This window comes from Epinephelus fuscoguttatus, linkage group LG5 (genome assembly GCF_011397635.1).
Source record: "Epinephelus fuscoguttatus linkage group LG5, E.fuscoguttatus.final_Chr_v1".
Classification (NCBI taxonomy): Eukaryota; Metazoa; Chordata; class Actinopteri; order Perciformes; family Serranidae; genus Epinephelus; species Epinephelus fuscoguttatus.
In genome coordinates this window covers 20,706,593-20,731,223 of record NC_064756.1, presented here as the reverse complement: position 1 = coordinate 20,731,223, position 24,631 = coordinate 20,706,593, and the positions used below count along the sequence as shown (strand labels likewise).

At 39.6% G+C, this 24,631-nt stretch overlaps 1 protein-coding gene across 1 annotated transcript; it reads right to left on the bottom strand.

Annotated features, from left to right (window-relative positions):
- Positions 1-2: 2 nt before the first annotated feature.
- On the bottom strand, positions 3-15,371 carry LOC125888831 (protein NipSnap homolog 2-like). The gene is made up of 10 exons (XM_049576451.1): positions 15,229-15,371; positions 13,105-13,244; positions 12,967-13,012; positions 12,455-12,549; positions 10,431-10,501; positions 10,172-10,312; positions 7,876-7,907; positions 3,394-3,488; positions 1,206-1,289; positions 3-1,027 (listed from the first exon to the last, which is right to left on the bottom strand). The coding sequence occupies exons 1-10, from the start codon at positions 15,318-15,320 to the stop codon at positions 963-965; spliced, it is 861 nt and encodes a 286-aa protein (XP_049432408.1). The 5' UTR covers positions 15,321-15,371; the 3' UTR covers positions 3-962.
- Positions 15,372-24,631: the final 9,260 nt, after the last annotated feature.

The window sequence follows — 24,631 nt, the reverse complement described above, 5'->3', positions numbered from 1 at the left end:
GATGTTGTCTGAACCGCTTTATTCTGTGTTGGCGTACTTGTCCTTACTATCCACTGCTCCCCTCTGAACTGAAGAACAAAACGACAAGATAAACATGCTTCCTTTAACATTAAAATCTGATATTACAGTATGCAGCAGCCGGATCACTCAGCCACTGATAGATAACATTTGTCTTGTTGGATAAAAACCTGTTTTCAAAACCAGGCATGCTGTCTTTACAAGAAAAGAAAAGGTAGAAGCCATAGATACACACACAGCACCATGAAACCGTAACAATACCATGACGGGGAACCCAGGAACGTCAAGAAAAAGCAACTGAACGGAGCAGTTTGCCAAAAAATGTTGAACTCAGTCAAATATAAAATGAGGTTTACATTATATACCACTTTATGGTCTACAGTATTCATGAATATACAGATGCGTTCTCTCACTTCACTCAGCTATGGCATGGCTTGCATCAAAGTGCTCCTCCTCAGCACACTTATGACATATGTGTTCCAAATTTACAATAAATAAATAAAAAGCTGCTGCATTGTGCGGAGTACGTCAGCAGCACTATTCCTCCTATATGCTCTAACACTTAGACACAGCTGCTTGTCTTTTCAAGTAACTTTGGTTCGAGATTAACTCTCTGTGGACCAGTGTTAATGTGGCACCAGACGACCATCGAGGCGGTTTAAATTGGCCAAATTTACTTGTCCTGTTCCAGAACCCAAAAAGAAGTTGTGCATTGCCAAGGCCTGTAACTGATATTGACTATTTTAATATATTTATACATGGTAGGCATTGTTGCCTCCTCTGTCCTGGTGACATCTTGGAAGTCGTGACGCAAGGACAAGAAAACAGAAGGGATGTTGTTTGGCAGCACTGACAGGAAGTTGAAACCATGATAGTGATGCTCTGGAGGGATGTAACATTCACAAGGGGTGCCACTCTGTTTCAGCCTCCAGCTCGGCTCTCGTTCACTTCAGTGGGGAAGCCTTTGTCGGGATCATGATCCTGGAATCCATATGTTGAATGAGAGGAACTGGAGAAAGGTGAAAAGAGAGATGAGTCAATGTCCTCATAGGTCAGAGTCCCTCTGATATTGTTCAGGTCAGCAAGCTCTTAAAGTTCAATATGTTGTTACTCAAAGACAAGCTTTTGAAAGTTTTCAGTCACACAGCTTTGGGTGTCGGCCACCACATTATGTTTAGAAAACTCACCTGTGTAATACACCACCTCATCCCAGCCCTCCTGCTGCCAGGCACCATTCCTTGTGTCTTCTCTGGACTGAAGGTCTTTGTAAGCTGCAATCAATAAACCACACATTATAACATGGCTTATAGTAAATGGGATCATCGCACTAAAAGTCAGCTTAATTTAAAGTTTGCTTAACTTAGGGCTGCAAATAACAATCAATGTATCATAGATTAATCAAAGTTCTAATAACTTATTTTTCTGGCTTCTTGGTGCAGTGGAATTCAGCTGTAACACCAGGTGATTATCACCTTAAAAAGCATTGAAAATGTTTGAAATTTGATTGTTGAGGTGACCGTTTTGGCAAACAATGCACATCACGAGCATTCATTTGGAGTGAAGTTTGTGTCCACTCAAGAAAAATAAGTCCAATAGTCATTGTTCTTTTAGCTCTATTTTGGTCTCCACCAGCTCCTGAGGGAAAAAGCTATTTCTCTAGCTGCTAAATGTTCACCAGCTAGTCGCTAACTTTACCTGCTGTTTGGTGACGGGCAGGCAGTCAGTTTATCAGGCCACATCCACACTAATACATTTTTATTTTAAAATGACAGACTGGTAGCAGTAGATTTCCGCACATTTACATCTATGCAGTGTTTCACTTTATTGTTGAGCTCTCGGCCTTTTAGACCTTCATCAGAGCATACATACATCATCATTATACATGTGCAGAAATCTTTTTCTACCAGTCTGGATTTAGTAATGTTTCCACTTGCCAAGACCAAGCTGGGTGGAGCTGGTTGTTCTGCAACATTTTAAAATGAAAAAAAAAAAAAATCTTCGTACACAAGATTGTTTTAGCACTATTTCAGAAGTAATCTTGGTCCTTAATAACACACCAGGAAACGCATATTATACGACAATTTATGTACACTGGGCCTGCGCGTGCCAGTGATAAGAGGAAGCTGGCTGTCTATTTGATTGTCTATTCTGCCATTGGCTGTTTAGTTACAGAAAATACTACATAATTGACAAAAAGTGAGACCAAGTATTTCTTTACTTGGACTGAAGATGTTGTGGAACTGTTACTGAAAATAACACATGAGTATAAGGTGGTCAAGGCGGTGGAAAACAGATTGACAGTCATTACAAAGCAAATATGGCATAACAGAGTGGTACTAGGAGCGGTATCAATCGCCGGAGGAAGCCACTGCAATGGGAAAGCAGTGCCCACAAAAGGATAACACTACGAAAGGTATGTAGAGCTAGCGATCTATGTTTTGTCTCGACACTTAATGGCTGATAAGACCCAAGTGGGAAGCAAACTTGGATGTCTGTGTCATTGACTCCAAAAGTCCCTCAAATTAAAACAGGTCAGCAGCATTTTCAAAGGTCTCCGTTTCATGGATTCCAAAATTACAAAAGAGCAGTGTTGACATTAGGGGTTAACATAGCAATAGTCATGCGTTTTTAAAACAGAAAAGTATTAGTGTGGATGTAGCCTTAGAGTGTTCTCACACATAATAGGTGTCAGCTGCTGCTGGAAAAGCAGATTGGAGCTGTGAGACTGAACCATAACAAGTCTGTGAACCAGAAAACCAAAACAAAGAGCTGAAAGTGCAAAAATGCCCTGAAGAGCTGAGTAGAACTGATAATTATGTGTCATGTCACTATGAGTCACGCAAATCAAATTACACATAGTCATTTGATCTATTGTTTGTGTAAAAATATCAATAAATGCAGCTGTAAGTTCATAAAGTAATGAAAAATGACCAAGGTGACAACTTTAAAATAGCTTGTTTTGCTTAAACAGTTCAAAACTCAAATATATTTACAACAAACGGAGGAAATCTTCTGTAGAAACTGGAAGCCGCAAATCTGTAGGTGTTTTGCTTCTTAAATGACTTATAGGATACTGCACACATATTTTAGAGCTGTAAATTACATTGTATAACTGATCTGAATGAAACACATCAATACTAGTGCTCATATTGACATTTCTTGCCAAATTTAAAAGGTCATCTACTCCTTTAAATTAGACCTGAACCTTGCAAGGCCAATGCTGGCAAAGACTCATCTACATCATGAAATTCAAATAAAAAAGAAGGTTTTAGCATCCTCTAACTTAACTAGAGCAATGAATGATTTCAGCCCTAGCACAAGTATCTACATGCTGATGCTGTCAGTATTTTCCACAGAGCTGATATATGACCGTACCCCAGAGGTGATGGACCATATAGAGGTTGCCGATCTGTGAGAAAAACCCTCCCACAGCTTCTCTGTTGTGCTGGCGGTATCCGATGGCTCTGGCCCTGCGAACAAGAAAAACTCCAGTCACGACACAGGCCAAAAACCACCAAGCTTTCATCTGGCATAACGAGTCCAAACCTGCACACGAGATATTTGACGAGCCTTCAAACAAGGATTTCAACATCATCTCTGAATTTATCCTGGACTGTTTTTAATTTACACAATCGGGTATTTAGTCTGTTCTGGTAACGTAAGCTAAACGCCACTGGTCTGACACAGCTGTTATTATCCATTGCAACATCACGTCCAACCATAAGATGTGACGCCATTACTTACTGTATACATGTTTATGAAGCTAAGTGCTGGCCAAGTCCATGTGAAACGAGCAGACTTGTGTAAGTGGAATGTTTTAAATTTATTATATTTTCCCCCCAAAGCAAATATGTACTTATTAAAATCATAATCACGGTCTGGATGCAGAACTATAAAGCTTCAGCTCATGTTGTTGTAACTTGAGGGGCAAGTTAAAGCCTTTGGCTACACAAATTATATTAAAATGACTTTAAATTGCTTTGTTGGCACAACGCACTGGACTATAGAGGTTTGTTCAATACAGGCTGGTTAAAGTCAGCATGAATGCAAATGTAAGAATAGAGTAGTCGCTTTAGGAAAAAGTGACCATGCCCTAACATGATCTTTTCATCAAAGGTTTTTTTTCCCCTATGATTATTTAAATCATGTCTGCTTTTAGGAAGAAGGGCAACGTGAAGCCTCAAAGCAGAAAGCCTGGATGATATATTGGACTCGTGGATGAGTTAAAGCTTTTGCCCTTTGGACGTCATCCCCGGTGCTATTGATATGCTTAATAGAGGAAGAAGATGTACTTTATTAATCCCCGAGGGGAAATTGAATTTTTTTCACTCTGTTGTCATGTACACAGGCCCGAAATACACGCACATGCACAAACAGGATACATGGATTAAAGGGAGAGATGTCAGAGTGAGATGGCTGCCCATGGACAGGCGCCCTGAGCAGCTGGAAGTTCGGGAGGTAAGCTGGTGCCTCTCCAGCTACCAGTCCACACTGCATATTAGGTCTGGACAGAGACTCAAACCAACAACCTCAGGTTCCCAACCCAGGTCCCTCTGGTCTGAGCTTCTGCCACACCCTGACTGTATTTCTCGCACTTCCTTTGCACTCTTGAGCAAATTAATAGTCTGTCCGAGGCAGAGAGTTATCATAGGAGAGAAAGGAGTCCCACGCTTTGTGCAATCTAGTTGGAGAAAAGACATTAAATCCTTTAACCCAGAAGTTGTGCCAGGGGGGCTAGGGCTCCTCCACTGTAGCAAATTGTGCCGTTTGGCTATGAGGGTAGCAAACGCAACAAAAATCAACTTGGTATTTAGTTAGCCTGCCCTCAAGAGGACACAAAGCTAGTTAGGAGACATGGGTTTAAGGAATCTTAAGAACCCCAGAGAGGGTGTCAAAATGCGGCCAAAAGGATTTAAGCTTTGGTCTTCTGGGGTAAGAGAGATTCCTTTGCACTTGTGTACATGTGTATCCTTCTTTATATGGTATGAATTTTCATTTCCCTGCTCTAGCTCTGTTCATTTTTCTGTTCATGTGTCACTGACAATTTTCTTTATATTCTGTTTTAAGTTTTTATGTTAACCCTGGCTGCAAGACAAATTTCCCCAAGATGGAAAATAAAGATAACCTTGAACCTCGACATTCAAGTATTTTCAGATATATTTACATTTAAAATCAACTACAAATGACCATAAATGTGGTAACTGAACAAAGATACAGTTGACAGTTGAGGAAGGAATGCACATTTTGGCAGTGCAGACATCAGCGTCCACCCCCCACTGGATTGGCCTCTTTATCCACAATATCCCAATTGTGTGTCTTTCCTGCTTTGAATGATTAATGCCCCACTTCCTGCTGTTTACATACTGTCTGATAGTGTGTGGGTGTCCCCTTCAGGTCTGAATACAAATGCCCTCTTCCTGCCTTTTGTTACCATTTGTACTTGCATTCCCTGTAATCACTGCCTTTGTCCCTACACTACTATTTACACACTGCCTAATCACTGCTTTGATTTTACTGTATACACACTGCCTGCAGGACTTAGAGGGCTTTTCTGTGATTGTTGCGGCCTAAAATGCCTGATTTTTTGTTACTATGTTGTGGGAGCAGGGGAAAACTGCAAGAATAGTTGCATTTTTTTGTATAATTCATTAAAAATCAGAGGCAACTTGTTCCTGTGAGAACAAAGCCGCACTGTTGTTGAGTTTGTGATTTATACTACACTAACATTACCACCAACCATGCACATTTAATCTAACTCACCTTGATTCTTTTAGCATGCATAATTCTCTACTTGCACAGTTTAGTCAGCAAGTAGAAACTAGATCTAGATGTGGAGGCAACAGCCTCTACCAAGGTGATTTCTCTTGTCTGTTGCACAAGTGTTTTAGTCATTCTTCAGATTTGTTTTTTTTTTTACAATAGAAAAGTTTTTGTCAATCGATGTTGTTTGTGTTACACCATGACGCTGCATGTGGTACCAAACAGTTTACTCCGCTTTTGTTCTTAACATCTGAATTAAATTTCGCAGATGATCGGCGCTGGTTCCGCATGATTGGGCCCATGGAGCAAGAGCACTAGAGCAGTGGTTCCCAACTGCCACAGGGTTCAGATTTCTCCTTAGTCATTAGTTCGAGGCCCCAAAGTTTAATACATTCAGTGTCATACTTGTGTTTGGCCATGTCATTGGGAGAGGTTGCTATCTCTGTCAAGTAGCTGTGTGTCAGTCACTCACTCTACAACAGAAATAGAACTTCATAATAAAAGCTCTGTGCTGATAATTTACTGTAATAAAAAATAAAGGGTGTTTTTTTCTTTATTTTACAAACTTGAAACATTTTACGAGTCACCTGCGGTCCATTCGGAATGGGTCCGCGACCTACTTTTGAGCCACGACCCACCAGTTGGGAAGCACTGCACTAGAGACCTTCGCTGGCCAAGCTGACTACTTCCAGTTTAGCGCATCACTAACTTAAATGGGGATAAAATTATTTAATCTTGCGGCTCTTGTACACTTTCCAAATTTTAGCGGATTGAATAGATTAAATCTTAACAATAAAATGAGACATTTATCGGGGGTTGTGGCATTAAAAAATGTATCCACTGATTTACAGATGTCCCTTTCCCAGTGTGAATCTAGGGAAATAGTCTTTTTACGCCCAGTGGCATCATGTGACGGACTGGGGGGTTGTAATTACACTGTTTGGCTGCTACAAAACTGGCTTCAAAGCTTATTGCACTTTCTGGGGGCCAGGGATGTCATTTATAAAACAGTACTTAGGATTCATACTAAAAATGTATGTATGGACAAAAGCCAAAAATGGCGTGCCCTAAAAAATACTCAGCAGTTTCTACAATCACCCTTCCACCTCACCATCTGTGTTGCCAATTTCCCATCTCCAAAATGTTGGTAAGCATGGGTCAAAGTTACTCCCATCAAGTCTGTTTTTATAAACCACAACTTTTACATGGGAAATGGCGTACGCCTCTTTCAGGCCTCATTTCGTTCGTACGCAATGTTTATAAATGAGACCTCTGGTCTGCATTGTCACAATAGAAACAAGGAAGTGAGTTCGGCACAGTATGTGCTGACAGGTAGGACTGGTGAAACTTTCGGAAATGTTACCATTATTGGACAAAATTGAAAGGTTGTGCATTGGTTGAATTTGCATTTATTGTTGCAATCACAACATTGCAACGTCCTGGAGGGGCTTTAGTGAAGGCTTGTATATAAATGCTCCCTTTCCATTTGTGTCAGCTCACTGGCTTGGATCCAGTCGTCTGTGTCTGTAAGTTCACCAGTGTGCCGGCATGCTTCATTAAACCCACACAAATGATTTCTCCAACACCGTATAATGACATCTCAGTAACACTAGAGTTATCTGTTACAGCCCATGTCTCTCATAAAGATGCAAAACAAGTTGTGAAATGTAATCCAGAGGATTTAGAAACAACTGAGAACAACAAAACAGTCAGATAAGCACAAAGACCAACACATAAATCCAATACATGAGAATCAGAGAAAAAAACAAAACACAGAAAACTAGAATGTGTGCAGAAAGCTCGTATCTTTGTTTAAATAAATTGCAATCAACCACACTGTAAAAAAAATGACAAATGTTGTCCTGTCAGCTCAACTAATGGGTCGTTATTCTGAACTATTATGTACACACATTTGTAGTGTACATAATATTCCACTTAAATTTGAGTCTTGGCTCGAGAGCATGACAGTTCAGCTTCAAAATAGTGCCTCCCTGTGGGACAGCTCTCATTAATGACAGCGTGGTGAGGAAGGTTTCATGTAGTGCAACTGTTCTGTAACTACACTTCAGTGAATCAAATGTATTCAGGCTGCCTTACCAGTAATTACCCCACTCGATCATGGTTCCTGGCTGGAAGAAAGAAAACACAATATTCTTCATTACATTAGATCAGCTTTCCAATCTGTAGATTGATATCACACCTTCCTCTTCTTTCCAGAGCAAACACATTATGGTAAATAAATGGTGAAGACGTAACACAGGTATTCTGTCATTGGGAAGACAAGCTGCAATAACAACTACGCCCAGAGGCTTCTTCAATCATTCTCTGGTGTTTAAGACAACAAACGCCCTGCTGCGTTTTGAGAAGTAATCCCAGTCAGTGATGAGGGATAATAGCGTGCATTCATCACATGTCACAGAGAGTGCGGATCTAGAGGCGGTTTTTCCTGTCAGATCAGAAAGAACGACTTAATCTGCAGGGTGTTGTGTATATCGAGTATTACGCAGGACTAAGACTGCTTTTAATTTAACCATTGAGCAGCTGCATTGCACAATAGCACAAATGGTGGCTGAGCACCGCTCTCATCCTGAAGACACAGGGCCAATACATGTTGTGCAGTGGCTTTGTGAGTGCGGAGGTAATTTAGAGGTCACGGAAGCAACGCTTTTGACTTGGAGATCATCACTTTAAATAAAGAAAACACAAGCTATGAAAAGTGAAAGAGTAACGTCGTCCCTTTCTGAGACAACTCCTGCGGAGGTGACCTACAGCCCTGAAGCCCCGGCTGCTGCAGAAGTTAGCAAAATAAGACCTTATTTGTACTGTGATAGCCACTAGTGGTGATAATGGAGGACTTTCCCTGCACAAAAATGTATAAAACATACTGGTTATTAGTCATTTATGCCATAAAGAAAAGTTAGTTCAGAGCTGAGGTCCTGTTATCCAGACTAACGGACCTGACAAACAGCTGACGGTCTGCAATCGGTTAATGTTGGGCCATTGGTAAGTGTCGCCCCCCTAGTTTTTGTGGTACGTCCTGCAGTGTTAGCACTAGTTGGCCCTTGTTGGCTCTTTTCCAGCAGATTCAGCATTTTGCATCAATTCTGCATCAGAGACAGCGGAGCCCATTGGTGAGAAGAAATCACTCTGACTGCCAGCTCAACTCAGCGCACGAGAAGAGACGAAGAAGTGAGGAAGACAAAGAGAAGACTAAATTCAAAAGGACATCAAACAAAATGGTTATATCAGATATCAGTGTTTGTTTTAGAAATTGAGCTCTTTAGCAGAGACGCTCCGTAATTGTTTGTGGTTTTGTTTGCTGGCGGTAAACATCCTTTGTTCTTTCAACATCAGGTTCTGTTGTTAATGTGCTAATTAGCGTCAAGACGGTCTTCCAATTTCCCTTTTTGAATGACGAATACAGACGACCACCACCTGCTGGTATGGAGAGTAATTTCCTCTCACACAGGCGCAGAACGTGCATGCTGGTTGGCTGTGGGCTGTAGTCTCTGTCGTGTGTTCAAGTGCAAGTTTTTGGCACGAGCGACGTGAGATGCTGAAATACTTGCAAATTATTGCTACTAGTTCTTTGATGTTGGTTCGGTGTGTTCAGGCCTGAAGGCATTGCGGCGTGTGGCTGGGGCGTTTAGCTGCAGGGTTATGCTGTGTTGTGGGAGTGTCACTGAAATGGTGCATCTGTGGCAGAGATGAGGGTGGAGACAAATTATAGAAAGCCAACTTCCCGATCTCAGCAAGTTTGTTTATGTTGACTAAGTGTGCAGAACTTCTTTGCATTATCACCACTGTCATATCTTTACTGCCACACGACACACGTGCGTGCACACTCAAACATAGGCAGTACTCTTTTTTATAGGATAGTACACAAATGGTGATACACACTGGTAATACATTGGTAACTTTATTATTTCTTTTACTGACAATAATATTGAACTATAGAAAAAAGTCTTCTAGTCTGATCAGTGGTTACGTGAATTTTTTGTTTTGGCATCCCCTGCAGCCCCACTATCGCAGCCTCAACGCACTACCCACCTTCAAATGACTGGGAGGAGTGGTGTTGTCACAGCAAAGCCTGATTTGTTGTGAATGCAGCCTAACCAACACAAAGCTTTTTTCTTTCGCTGAAAAGGAATTTTGCAGTGTTTAACAAAAACTATTGTTTTTTTTTTTCTGTCGACTCTGTACACACAACAGCCATCGTATCACACGTCTGTGCCTGGAGGAAGGCTCACTGCTCTGTTTTGTGATTTGTGATTTTGGGCTATTTAAATATTATGACATCAGGTCAGGCTGAGCTCACACTTTCAAACTCACTCTATCACAAACCTCCACAGCACTGCTAATGATGAGAGAAACTCTGCAGTCTGTTACCCACCCTGAGCTGGTAGGACCTGAGCTCGTAGATGTTGGGGCCCTCTCGGGGCACCGGCTCGTTCCAGAAGCTGAACTCCAGCAGGAGCTGATTTCTGCGAGACATCAGCATCTTACCCCGCTCCTTCCTGTACGCTGTGAACTCCTGCCAACGGACGGACACCAATCAATACGCTTTACTTCCACTGATGGCTGTAATCTGTCATTTGCACACCGCTAAAGCACTAAACAGGGGAGACACAAACATCTGAAGGAGTCTTTACCTTGTTCTGCTTGAGCTTGTTCATCACCTCTGTTAGAGCCGGGTATCCACCTCTGTAACGCCACAGATGAACTGGGGAAAGGGAAACACATTTATCATGCATGTAAAAATCACACAAACTACAGAAAGGTCGACTGATTCAAAGGAGAATCACTAAATAATATGATAAAAAACATTCTTCAAACCCTACGACATAAAAGCCTTAACAAAATTCTTCTCCCTTTGTGAAAGGGTTGGATCAATATATATTGTATTGTGTATGTCTTTGTAAAAATGCCCCGTTAGATAAACTGCATCCTGATAATTGACCATTAGCTGGTATGACGACACGAAATTCTCCTCACAAAGAGTCCATTAGTCTGCACAGGTCATATCAGGCAATGAGACGGAGTTATTTGTCTTTGATACACGATTTAATGGATAAGTTAATGGATAAGTAAGTGTTTGTTTCTCTACAGGAATACAGAAAACACACTGGCCCAATTTTAATGAAAGTTGGTGGAAGTGTGTCACACTGGCCGAGGAAGAACCTATTAAACTTTGAAGACAATTTGCATCACTTTACAGATGCATAAATTATTTTTCTCTTTAGTTAACGATGCGAGATAAGGCATCTGGTGTTGGTGGAATAAATGCCATACATCGAAATATCCACTAGACAGTTGTGACGTTTAAAATTGACAAAACATAGCCAACAATGACTCTATATCACAATCCACATTTACAGGCACCAGTAATCCTCTGGGGTGGCCCCACACATGTAGCTGCTCAAACTACGAACCCATCGGGGTGGTGGTTTCATGGGAGAACAGGTACAATTGTAACAATGCTCCTCAATCTAAGATGTTGCTTTTAAAACATAAATATACATATATCATGTCGTTTTAGACTAAGCATTTGATAACTGTACATATGTACGTGATAATAAAGTGTTTTCTGGTTTTCACAAATAAGTTTCAAGCATGTGAAACATTTCAAATTTACAATGTACATGATACATGCACAGCTGAGATGATGAGGCTTCAGCTAGTAGTGCTGACTCGAACGCATAAATACACATTACCCCAAAAATCCCAAATAGCCCATGAATTAAGAAATAGTAATCCAACATTTATTATGCAACAACGTTAATTATTATGAGTTAATCTCAGACGAAGACATTTAAACTTGGTGATAGTTTTGTGACTCTGGCTCGCTCTTATCTAACCTTAGTCACCAGCAGTCCAGCATTACTGAAACTGAAACAGTCACGTGACAGGCCTACACATGCGCCAGCACGTTATCGAAAAGGTAAGCGTCAAGAACCGTTTAAAAATTAATCAAGATGACCTCCAAAAATTCGAGTGCCAGACATGCCAAAGGAAACTGGCACATCACAAACCTACAACAAGCTTGGCAAAGTCACCTGAAATCTCAAAGTGACATCTCACCTGTCCTGCAAAGTACTCCATTTTCTACGTAGCTATTATGGCTAATGTTACTGCAACTTGCATGCTAACAATGTGGCTAACTGTGACTTTCTTTTGGGTGCATCGACTAAAAACTGATGTTTCAAGAGATGTGGCTAATGTCCTCGTCTCTCATTAATCCCGCCACAATATTTCACTGAAGCTGAAGCTTTGATGCCCAAAAACTGGCATTCAGGACAGCCCAGAGTTTGGCATAATTCTAACAATTTTGAACATTTACCCAGACATAAAAATTGAGTTTGCAGATTTGCCCATCATAGAAGACTGGACTATTAGCCTTAGCAGAGGTCTGAGATCTCCAAGTGCCCTTCTAGGTCAATATTGCATTGTGCTACTAACAACTCATGCAATATAATGTAGTTGTGGAGTGAGAAGAATAAAATGACTGACCCTGGAAAACAGGTATGCTCATATATAGGTAGTACAATAGCTTCCCTAGGTTGGTATATGTGCATGCAAGTCGTATGTAGTGTAACATGCCTGCTGATTTGCAACCTGTGCAGACTGCAGACCTGCCACACTGCAGATGTCTGTGTGTTGATATTAGTAATCCTACCAGCCTGGTCTTGTTCTCCATACCAGGTATTCCAGGTGCCCACCAGCTCACAGGGGTAGTACTTATCAGCATGGATGGAGGGCAAAACATCCTCGCTGTGATGAATGACAAAATGAGACAAACACTGAAATCCAGTTTAACCACAAGTGCATTTGATTTTAATTAGCAGTCAAGTCTCCTTAAGGCAAAATCCACTTCATACCACAAAATGCAGAAACAATCACATGTTTTTCTGGTCACGTGTCGTCTGTCTAATGTTGCAAGACCAAATATAGTCCTCAAATGGCAGTAGACAGCCTCCAGTCATCTTAGGTATGAGAGAGGTTAGTCTGTGGAGGACTGAAGTCATGCCAGCTTGTCAATCACCTCACAGGAATAGACTGCTCAGAGATGTTTTTACAACTGCGTACTAGGCTGTCCTGGTCTCATATTACTACAACTGCTACTACTGTTGCTTAAGTACAAGCTGATAACAGTGTGCAGCTTAGACAGTGATATTAAATAACACTCACCACAGTTTGTTGTATGCATCCAGGCACTCTGGCTTGACATTATGGACTGAAAAAGAAGGTCATACTTCAGAACAAGGTCATCACTGCTTTAGGATAAATTGTTTATTTTGAAGTACAGATACTGTGACGTGAACTTACACTGAATTTTGTACAGGTTATTTTCCTCATTTTTGGTCAGTAGGTTGGCATGTGTGTCTTTCCTGGGATCAACTTTCCTCACAAACAGTGACTTGAACCAGCTGTCCTTTCCGTTTCTGCTGCTTGATGCTGCAAATCCCCTGCAAACACACACGAGTCACAATGAACAACAACTGGATGGGTGAGACCAGTGTGAATCTGCAGCAAGACTGGTTTCCTAATCTTGATTTCTGATCAGATGTTAGATTTGCACTCAAGCGGAATGACTTACATGTGCCTGCAAGCTACACTGATAGAAAATATAATAACACTTCATTTCAGATTTGTAGCAGTCACTGTGCAGAAAGATTTTACAATACTTCAGTCAAAATACAGACTAGGCTTGAAATCTCAGCACCTCTGATGTGTTTAGTTTACACACTGTGATCCAGCAGGTCACAGCATCCCACAGTCTGTGGTGGAAATTAATTTAACACATTTACTCAGGTACAGTTTTGAGGCATTTCCATTTCTGCTACATTATTATTTTACTCTACTACAATTCAAAGGCAAATACTGATGTTGTACTTTTTACTCCAATTAATTAAGATACTTTAAGTTTTTAGTTACTAGTTACGTTACAGATTCAGATAAATAATACAAGATATAATGGACAAATATGATGTATTCTTAAGGTAAGATAAATTTATCTCACACCAGGGAAATTCACACGTTACAGCAACCCAACTCAACAGCAAAAAAAAAAAGTGGTTGAGTGCTAAATAAAGTTAAAAATACGATAAAAATACAAACAAAATACAAGTAAAATAAAATGATATAAATCCATCAATGCTTTACACACAGTTCACTTATACAGAGAGTGTATGTGATTGATAGTTGCATGAGATAACCGAAATGTAGTGTAGTTATTTTACTAGAAAAATATAAATATATAAATCTTATTGCACACTAAGTGGTTAAATATAGCACAGTAGGAAACCGCACAGGAACTTACACGGTATTAATGTAAAGGATGTGTTCATGTACATGTATACGGGCCGATATATCTAATTATACCACATAGTATAATTATATAATGACAGACAAAAGAATTACATAGTATAAGCATGTGTAATGTGTATATAACACATAAAATATAATGTGTTATGATATAATAGTATAAGATAGGATATTTATACCTGGGAGAATACACAAGCTACTCAGCAGCATATAAAGCAATAAAAATTTAGCTGCAACACTAAAGTGACGCTCACATGAAAGCATCAATAATTATCTGATCATATAAAAATCTGCATTATTCTGATCATAATTTCACTGTACATATCACCTGTCACTGTCAGTACACACCCTGCAAGCTGTATACAGCACACTGTACATAATCATCCAGCCCATGTGTACACACTTGGTATTAATGTCTCTGCACCAACTGTATAGTTTACAACCTACAGGACACTTGAACTGGATGTAGACATTTAATTTTTTAATAGTTGGGCATTGGTGCTTTTTGTAAATACTTATATAACATATATATTTTCATCTATTCTTTCCATATTTGTGTATGTTTTACCTTTATTTGTCCAGCTGTGTTGTCCTTGTTCTCAGCTGTTGTGTCTATTCATGTGTCAGTACACTGGAGGCAAGACAAGGCAAGTGTATCTTGATGCTATTAAAATGTTACCTGCATGACTTTTACAGAGTATTTCTACACTGTAGTATTGCTGCTTCTCCTATCAGATGTGAGCACTTCCTGCTCCACTGCTAACTGTGCATCCTTCAGTATTACACACTGCTTTAATACATGAGCATCGCATTTACACAACAAACCAAATTGACCTTGAACATTTGGGATGCTCAGTAACAGAAGATGACAGAAACTTGTACTCTTTCACCGCCACCCTCAAAAACACGCAGCTTTACAGTTAAACATGTCAAACCAAAGTGTTTAAGGTGAAGCTCTGCTGTGAGACACAGCTGAAGGCCACTGAGGGCTGGCTAGCTGTAACCGGGCTAGCTAGCCCCAGCTCATCGTAGCCACCACACAAACCTGCTGAAATACAGACACAGCAGCGGACTACAGACACCACAGACACGATAACTCCACATGTACACTGTACACTGTCCCACCTGCTCCATACGACGAGCTGTCCGGCCGACTGGGCCCTGCTTTTAGCCCGACCCAGACCACCGCTGACTCTGTGAAGGACTCCTGTCGCCATCTTCGACTGTCCTCATGCACACGGTGCAGTTACAGCGTCTGACCACCGGGGGCCGCTGCTGCACCGCGGCGCTCACAGCTCATGACTCGGTCACAGTCACCTCTGTCGGCCACGTGTTGGAGACACAAGCCCCTGACTAGTACCCTAACAAATTATAACCCTAACATACATTCATTCATTAAATCAAAAATATGTCATTAGTGCTCCTGCTGCTTTGTTAGTGACTTGAATTGGAGAAATATTTTTAATCTTCCACACAAATACCTCCTTATTGCTAAAGTAAGGGAAGTGTCCTTCAAAATAATACACACATCATCCTGCAGGCCATTATCTTCTTATGTTGAAGAAAGACATTTGAGTTAACTGTTAATTTGGTGAAATGTATCTATAAATCATGCTGCACTACACCTTTTTTTGGCAGTGATCCTACTAAGCAATTTTAGAAAGCTGTGTCCTGGTAGCTGATAAAACTGACTCTGAATTTTCTCCTAATTGGGAAAATATACTGTTTTGTATTCACAGTAACAATATAATCAATTTGATGATCATTCTGGCAAAGTATCATAGGCTACTCATAAATCCAAATTTAGCCACTCTAACCCTTTATTTTTAGCATTTGAACATGAAATTAAACAGTACATTAAAACCATTTTTGACACAAAAAATAAGAAAGCTGCAAAATAATCTATCTGTGCTCCCTGTTTAATGTTTTCATTTAAAGGTTCCCTTGTTCTGATGTTGTTTGTAAAATTCAGTCACACCTCTGGCTATAGTACAGCTTTTAAACAATGGCAGATAAAACCATATCTTGCACTGGATTATGATGATTTGCTGATCTGCATTTTGTAGAGGTATTTTTAGTGTAAGATATTATTTATTTATTTATCTTTTCTATATTTCTAATTGCTACAATGGGTATAATGCTGATTTGTCCATGTACTATGTTGTATTTCTATGGCTGCAGTATGGGTGTAGGGCTCAAGACAAATGTCTCATTCTGTAGGACAATAAAGTTAATCCAGATCTTGATCTTGATTAATGAGTTCTTTGTTTCTGTATTTTCTGTGTTGTCAATAAAGACTTTAAAAAAGGTGGTGGAAGATACAGCCTATTGAAATCCTTTACTTCTGTAAAAGTACTAGTACCACTCTGCAAATTAGTCTGTTACAAGTAAAAGTAAAAGTAAGTAAAAGCATGTGAGTTTAGAAAAAGCAAAACCAAAATGTCCCCTGTGACTGTTATAGTATTATATATCATTAGATTATTATTATGCATGCATGAATGTAAAAATGGGATTTTACTGTTGTAGAATTGTAGAATTTATTCATAGGGTAGAGTCAAGTAAAATGGGACAAAAGAGGTTTTATATCTTGGGTTCCTCAAATTTTGAATGTGAAATATCCAAAAGATTTTTTAATAGGCTTCTTTTTTTTGACAAATTAAGTATTTTCTTCTCCCTGACACTTGGCCATTGTTCTTCAAACACTTTGATTGTTTTAACTTTGTACTTCACAAATGCATGATGACACTGTTGAGCAGAGAATAAAGGCTCTGCAAATAAAGCTTGAGGTCTTCACAATGCCCTTATCCCGTGGGGCTTAAGTTTATATCTAGCCTTTGAAATTAACAAATTTATTCAGTTTACTTCAGAGAAATACATGAAATAATGAGAAAAAGGCCTATTTTATTTTACTTTTTTAAGGATGTCTTGAACCCCATAAACCCCATGAAGTTCTGGGGACTCCTAATGGTGGTTGGGACCCCAAGGTTAGGAACAACAGGATTAGTGAACTGTGCTTTTGCTACTATTAGATGGCACAAAAAAATGTCCACAAACAATAACAACAGGTTTAACTTAAACAAAATGCAGGTGCTGCAAATCCAAGTTGTAATGTCCTCATGTGAGGATGCAGGGTCTCAGGAGGTTTCAGTATTTTACTTGGCAACTTATTGTCTTTATAGAAATATAGCATACATAGATACATACATATACATATATAGATACATAAAAAGTTCTACAATAATTTTAGGAGGTTTTCTTGGGAATCTACCAAAAGTGTCTCAAATGATGTAACTTATTATTATTTTCATTATGGATTAATCTGCTGACTATATTCTCCAGTAATGTAATAATAGAACACAATAGATGAGACCTTAAGTGCTGTATTGTAGCGTATCGACCTGGATGAGTGAGAATCTTCACCAACAAGTAGCTGAGATGGTGAGAAATCAAGACACATCGGGCAAATATCTCATGCGCTTTGTTTTCAGAGGGTCTGATAAGCGTCCACATCTATAAGAAAACTTCTCATGACTCTTTATAGAGGCATCTCATCTTATCAATTCAACATCTGAGAATATTGTATAGATTTACAATGATTAAAGCATAGCACTCATGCTGTGTATTGAGTTTCTCCAGCAAATAGTTTCCTAAATTATAAAAATTTCTCCATATGTGGACAGTTAATGAATAACTGTTCAGTTGACTCTGTTGTTTTTTTACTTGTTTTCTTTTAACTGTCTGTGACATTTAATTTTTTTCACAGCAGATGTTTATACTTGTCACAGTAGAGAAAACAGAGATGAACTGATATAAATAATGACGGCTCTCTTTTATTAATAAAGCCATGCCAATGAGCCAGCTCATTACGAGGGGCCTGGAGCTACAACACACAACACAAGTGCATCATTTATTGAAGTTATTTATAACACCTGTTCTTGTGCTGCTGTGACATGTCGAAATGTCTGCGGTGACAATGGGCCTATTGTCTGTTGTGGTGGATTTTGGCCCAATGAGAGGCTGGTCCCACACGTTGTATGTCTGTGTTGCATCACGTCCAAAACTAAAATCATCTGCAGCTGGCATACCTCGGGGAAAAACACAGTGTCTGGCAGATATGGGAGCTGTGGATATGAAGATGGTCAGAGTTGGGAGGGCTACTTTAAAAATGTAATTAGTTACAGATTACAAGTTACCCTGTTTAAAATGTAATGAGTAATGTAACTATTTTAACTGTTTCATCAAAATAATGCAACTTATTACACTTGATTATGATTTGATTCCCTCCTCCTCTTCCTACTGCTTCTGATGGCATTCGCTAGAATCTACCATGGCACACTGAAAACAACCAATCAGAGCTGAGGAGTCTCTGACCCAGCCGTCAATCAAGTCAGTCACTGCTGGTAGCTGTGGTCAAACTGTCAAACAAGGTAGCGCTGATCCCCCGCGACCCTCAAGAGGATGAAGCGGTTAGAAGAAGATGAAAAACCCACATCACATCTGTATTGCAATGAATTGTGGGTTATTAAATTAACAAAGTCTGCTGAAGTCTGCACCCCAAGCCGACTCTCTGGAAGTCTGCAGAAAGTCCGCATGAGGCCCCTCGTGAACTGGATGAATTGTAGCTTTGGACAGCCCTAAGCACTCCCAGACTTCCCGGGAGTGCTTACGCAAAGTCCGCGAGTCTAAAAGTGCGATGAAGTCCGGACATTTGGATTCAGCCTAAATGTCCACACTTGCAGACTTGCAGCCTTTGCGTAAGCACTCCCGGGAAGTCTGGGAGTGCTCAGGGCTGTCCAAAGCTACAATTCATCCAGTTCACAAGGGGCCTCAAGCGGACTTTCTGAAGACTTCCAGAGAGTCTGGTTGGGGTGCAGACTTATGGATGTGTAAAACAGTTAATGATAGTTAGGTCTATTAAAAATGTAACTTGGCCAGAAATGATATTCAACCACATCATGATACAGAGATATGTATAAGTCTAGGCTGTAGAGGGACTGAGAAAGTATTTTATTATTGCCTATCAGGCTGTGTAGTGTAATAGGCTAAAAATTGGCTGAAAGACAACAAAAGAAGGTTTCTAATGTCAGTTATATCCAATTTATTGAGTTATAGTTCTGTCCTTAGTTACAAACATTTCTGTTTTTGAACGCTGCAGCCTGTTATATAGAGATGTATGAATACATTTTTGTATAGTCATATCTTGTTATCTGCAGAAACAGATGAGTTCAGCACTGTTCATCAACTTCTGTGACATATATATGAATGTGACAGCAGCAATAGTTGCACATTTCCACAGCAACGCATAAAACAGTCTGGAGGGCTGTCTATCAGCAGCTTGCAGTCTCTGCCCTTGCAGACGTTATGTGATGACAGTAAATATTACAGTCACACTACATACAACTGAAGTTCACAAGGGCTCAGTCAACAAGTCCAGAGGGTGGACATTTGGATTCAGCCAAGCTGTCTAGCAAACTTGACGACGTGGCCAAATGCAAGTATGATGCTGAATTTATCCCTGTGTGGACCTTGAACTAATGCCTAAGGAGCTATCTGGACCAGTTGAGAACCGCTGTTTCTGAAAACATTTGAAAACACTTGCAGTAACAGAATTTCGATTCTTGAAGTTATTTTTCTGATAAAAGTTACCAACAACAGCTTTAAGATATGTGCAACTTGGTGTTCATGGTGGTCAAATTGTTCCCAAAACATGCTACTCCAGTTGAACAGGTGGGGGTGCTACAGCTCAACCCACAGCCTGTCACCAGTAAATTTAGTGCACCACTGTGACCACAGTCCAGTCAGATAAACAGTATGAACACACCATTAGACTCAGTGACATTGTATGAAACATATTATCATATTATCTTTACCTCATAAACTGGAACACCAGAGTCTGTACTGGATTTGGCAGATGGCATATAGCTCACACAAAAACCCAAAACTAGATGAGCAGCTGATTCTTGTGGTGCAGTCTGGCCCTCTCATCCTTCAGTACATGCTGTAAGTAATGGATGAACTGTTGTGTGTGCTGTCTGGCCTTCAGGAAGAGCACATCACAACCAGTTGCTGGTGGATGATGGAGAAGTTGAAGAGGTTGCAACCACGGAGGAATTCAGCGCAGTTGAGATTGATTTATTATCTGACAGAGTGACTACGAAGCTAACGGGGACCACATTGCAAAAGCCTACTTGGCTTTGGGAGAAAGACTACTTACCACCGGTGGAATTCAGAATCTATGGAGGGATTTGTTTTAAGTTCAGGGACATGAATCATGAGGGAGTGTTTTCCCTGTGAAACATTTTTGAATAACAAAAGGCAAAATGTGGATATGTCTGGGAATTCAAAGTATGATCGTATCCGCTGAAATTTGGCTCCTGTAGTTTGGAAATCTATCAAGGTGGTTCGTTTGGGTAAAGAAAAAACCCCAAAACATTTACTCAGTTTTCACCCCAGTGCATTGTTTTTTATGTTGGACTCATTTCCTATTTCATCGGGTTGTGTATTCAACAAAATTGACACCTCACCAGCTGCTATGAACATCTGTATAGATGTCCAGTGGTGCTTGTCCCCTTTACAAATCATTACAGTGCAGTTCCTGTGACGCCAGTTTTAATCTCAATGGCATGATCTGTATTTATAAAAGAACTTTGTTAGACGTGGAAAACTTTCACAAAGGGCATATTTTATTAATGGAAGCTGTGAGATCAGCTTTAACAAAAAACTCACACTGCTCTAGCTGCACATACACACCTCACTGTACACCTCATTACTGCTATAGTAAAATGTAGCATGTTGTGGGGTCTTACCACCCTGTTCAATTTGTGCCTTTCTTTTACATCACATGCAGAAAATCTCCTAGTACAAACCTTTGCAGAAAGTAGAAGTGTTCGACTGAGCAGCTTAGATATTTTAGGGGAATAACTGGCTCAGATCCTCAATCTAGAGTCTAGTGTGTCACACCCCAGGACTCCTTTCTAATATCCAACTTTTTCTCCTGTTGTATGCTTCACTTAAGAAACATCTGTGTATAAAATCACTTACGATCAATGCAGGATTTTCCCCAAAACACAATGTACAGACTCATTCACAAGTCCCTCTCAATCACTTATGACCCACTAAAAGTGTGTGGTGCTGTATTTTTCTGTAGAGACGCTGCCCTCGGCCTGTATTTTCTTATGTTCCTCTTACTGTCAGTGTTTGGGATGTTAGTGTGTGTGTTTCCCCACAGCAGTCATGTAAGGTCAGGGCTTTGTAAAAAGGTAGCGACCAGGTGCCAGACCATAAGCAGAAGGCATCCAAGAGACACAGTAGTGAGGCGAAACACCGAACGAGAGAGAATCTGGTCTTGGCTTTCATTTTTATTCACACTGGCAAGTGTCTTTACGAATAATTATCTACAATCCTGCATAGTACACCTTTAATATCTTGTATCACCAATAGTAGTTTTAGTTGGGTGTACCTCAAAAACTGGCAGCTGGAATGTACTGTATGCCTTGTGCTGTTTTCATGACTTAATCAGGCTAAATGAGACAAAATCTTAAATGCAATCACAACTCAAGGTCCACTTTCTGGGTTTTTACAGAGCTCAGTTGAATTGGAGATGGATATGCTGATGTGCCAACCAACTGTTATAATTTCACATGATTTACAAGAATGAACAATCATGTTTCAAATCTAAAATAGCCTGCTTTGCCTCTATTTTGGGTCCCACTGGCCTTTGCAGGAATGAGGATAAAACAGGGTGGAGAGAGTGGGCCCTCCAACAATGCACTGGGTGGAGAATGGGTCCTTGTGAGTGACTGCCACCTTTAAAATATGCCTGTGTTCAAAGAGGAACTCATTAAATTAAAAACAGTGCCATTTGCTATATGCCCTTGAAGAAGGCAAACCCATCACCATCATGTTTATTTTTTATTTATAAAATAGTCAATAGCATGGCTCCACTTATTAATAACCATAGATGCTTATTTTATAACTATAAATCTACTATAAAAATTGTTAAATTCAAAAATAATATCTTAATTTCTGGGTTTCTTCTGTATTTTTGTTATATACAGAAGTACAATGATGATTTCTGGGTAAAATGTATGTTGATGTTTTCCAATGTCAAGTCTGTGATCATGTGACGGACAATGTGTGCACGATAACCTGCACTGGGGACTGTCGTAACTACCTTACACTACTGATCTCATAGCAAATTGGCCTCTAGTTGTAATTAGTTTTATTTCACTGCTAATTATCCTATATTATTTCTAATGTTGTAATTATGTGTTTCTTCACTGTTGGGCCTCTGCCTCTCACACAGCACTTTATTAAAGTCTGCCATTGAACAGCTGCTGTATAGATTTCTTTGATGCATGTTCCTTATTTCTATAGTACAAGACCGCATCGGTGCTTCCCCGCAGCTCTAAAATCAATTACAATACACTCAGATTTCGCTTTTGGATATAACACGTTTCTCTAAACCGAGGCTTCGAGAAGAACAGCTGTGAAAACAGCTGATATGAATCCTCCACTAATGCACCAGAAAACCATGGACGCTATTTATCAGGGAGTTAAGAAATATTAAAAAAAAAGGTCTTTGCTTAACTCTCTTGAACCCACATGACTAAATCCCTCACTCCAGCCGCCCGTACACAGTGTGTACTGGGTGGATCTTCGGCAAATTGAATATCTCCAAGCCAAATTATCTAACCGGCTGTCTTTGCAGTTTCCCTCTCCCTCCTTTTATTATCTTTGGCTTCATTAGGGACATGCTTTCTGTGAAAAGCTCTCCAAGAAATGCTGTTGAACTTGTGAGAAAATACTTTGGACATTTTGTTTACAGCCTTCGCCCCTTATCTAGTCTGGGCACAGCAGTGAGTGAACGCAGCACAACTGCACACAGTGGCACTAAGACATTTATAATGTCTGATGTGAGCAGATTAATATGCTGGAATATGTATTTTTATTAAACAGTGTAATATAGATAAGAAAATGACTGCTGCCAACAATTACCAGAGCGTGCCCAATCTAAAAGCTTCTGGAATGATAAAATGTTGACAGATCACTGTGACTCAGGCTTTAAACAAAAAAGGACAAACGACTCTGGACTCTCAGAAAGTGGTATTTTTAAGGAACGCTGTACCCTGAGTCCAGATCAAACACTGACCACTGAAGCCAATGTAGTGCTCTTAATCAGTCTCTCCCTTGTTTGTTATGGACGCATTACTGAAGGCCCCGTTCTTTACGTGCAAAATGTCACTCAAATTAACATGTACCTAAAGTGACATTTAAAATGATGACAAAGAACACAAAAAGACTGCAAAGAGACACAAAAAGATGCAAGGGAAAGGGATACAGAATGACCAAAGAAGAGACAAAATTCCCTCTAACGGACAAAAATCATTAAAACAAGACACAACACAAACAGAAGATGACACAATATGATAAAAACACCACAAAGATATAAAAAAAATACCTCAGAGAGACACAAAATTACTACAAAATGACAGAGAGCAACCACAAGAAGATGCAAAATGACAAAAAAATGCACAAAATGACTTTGTAGAGACACAAAATGACTATAAAAAGACAGAGCAACCACAAGAAGACACAACATAACAAAAATATACAAAATTACCCCAGAGACACAAAATTGCCACAAAATGACACAAAATTACTGCAAAGAGACACAAAACAACCATAAAGAGACACAATATGACCTTAAAGAAATACAAAACAATCACAAAGAGACAAAAAATGACTAGAAAAAGACAAAAAACAACAAAAAAGACACAAAATCACCCCAAAGAGACACAAAATTACTGTGAAGAGACACAGAACTACTGCAAAGAGACACAAAACAACCAAAAAATATACAACATTGCGTCAAAGATACACAAAACAAACACAAAGATACACAAAATGACCTCAAAGATACACAAAATGATAATAATAATAATAATAATAATAATGCATCAGATTTATATAGCACTTTTCAGGAAACTCAAAGGCGCTTTACAGTGCTGAAAAATGTCGGCGATAATAAAATAAAAATGAAAAATGAAAAATGACTGGTGGAAACTAGGGAAAAGCCAGTTTGAACAGATGGATTTTTAACAGTGATTTGAGAGTCTGTAGGGAGTCTGCATTTTTGATGTTGCGTGGGAGGGAGTTCTAGACTAGAAAAAGACAAAAAACAACCACAAGAAGACACAAATGACAAAAAGACACACAATTACCCCAAAGAGACACAGAATTATGGTGAAGAGACACAAAATTACAGTGGAGACACAGTGCAACCACAAATAGACACAAAATTACCTTTAAGAGGCACAGAACAACTACAAAGAGACACAAAATAACTACAAAGAGACACTGAAAGACAACAAAAAAATGCAAAGAAAAGCGACACAAAAATCCCTCTAAGAGACAAAACGTAACAACAAGACACAAAACAACTACAAGTCAACACAATATGACAAAAATACACCAAATTACCTCAAAGAGACATAAAACAATTAGAAAAAGACACAAAACAGCCAAA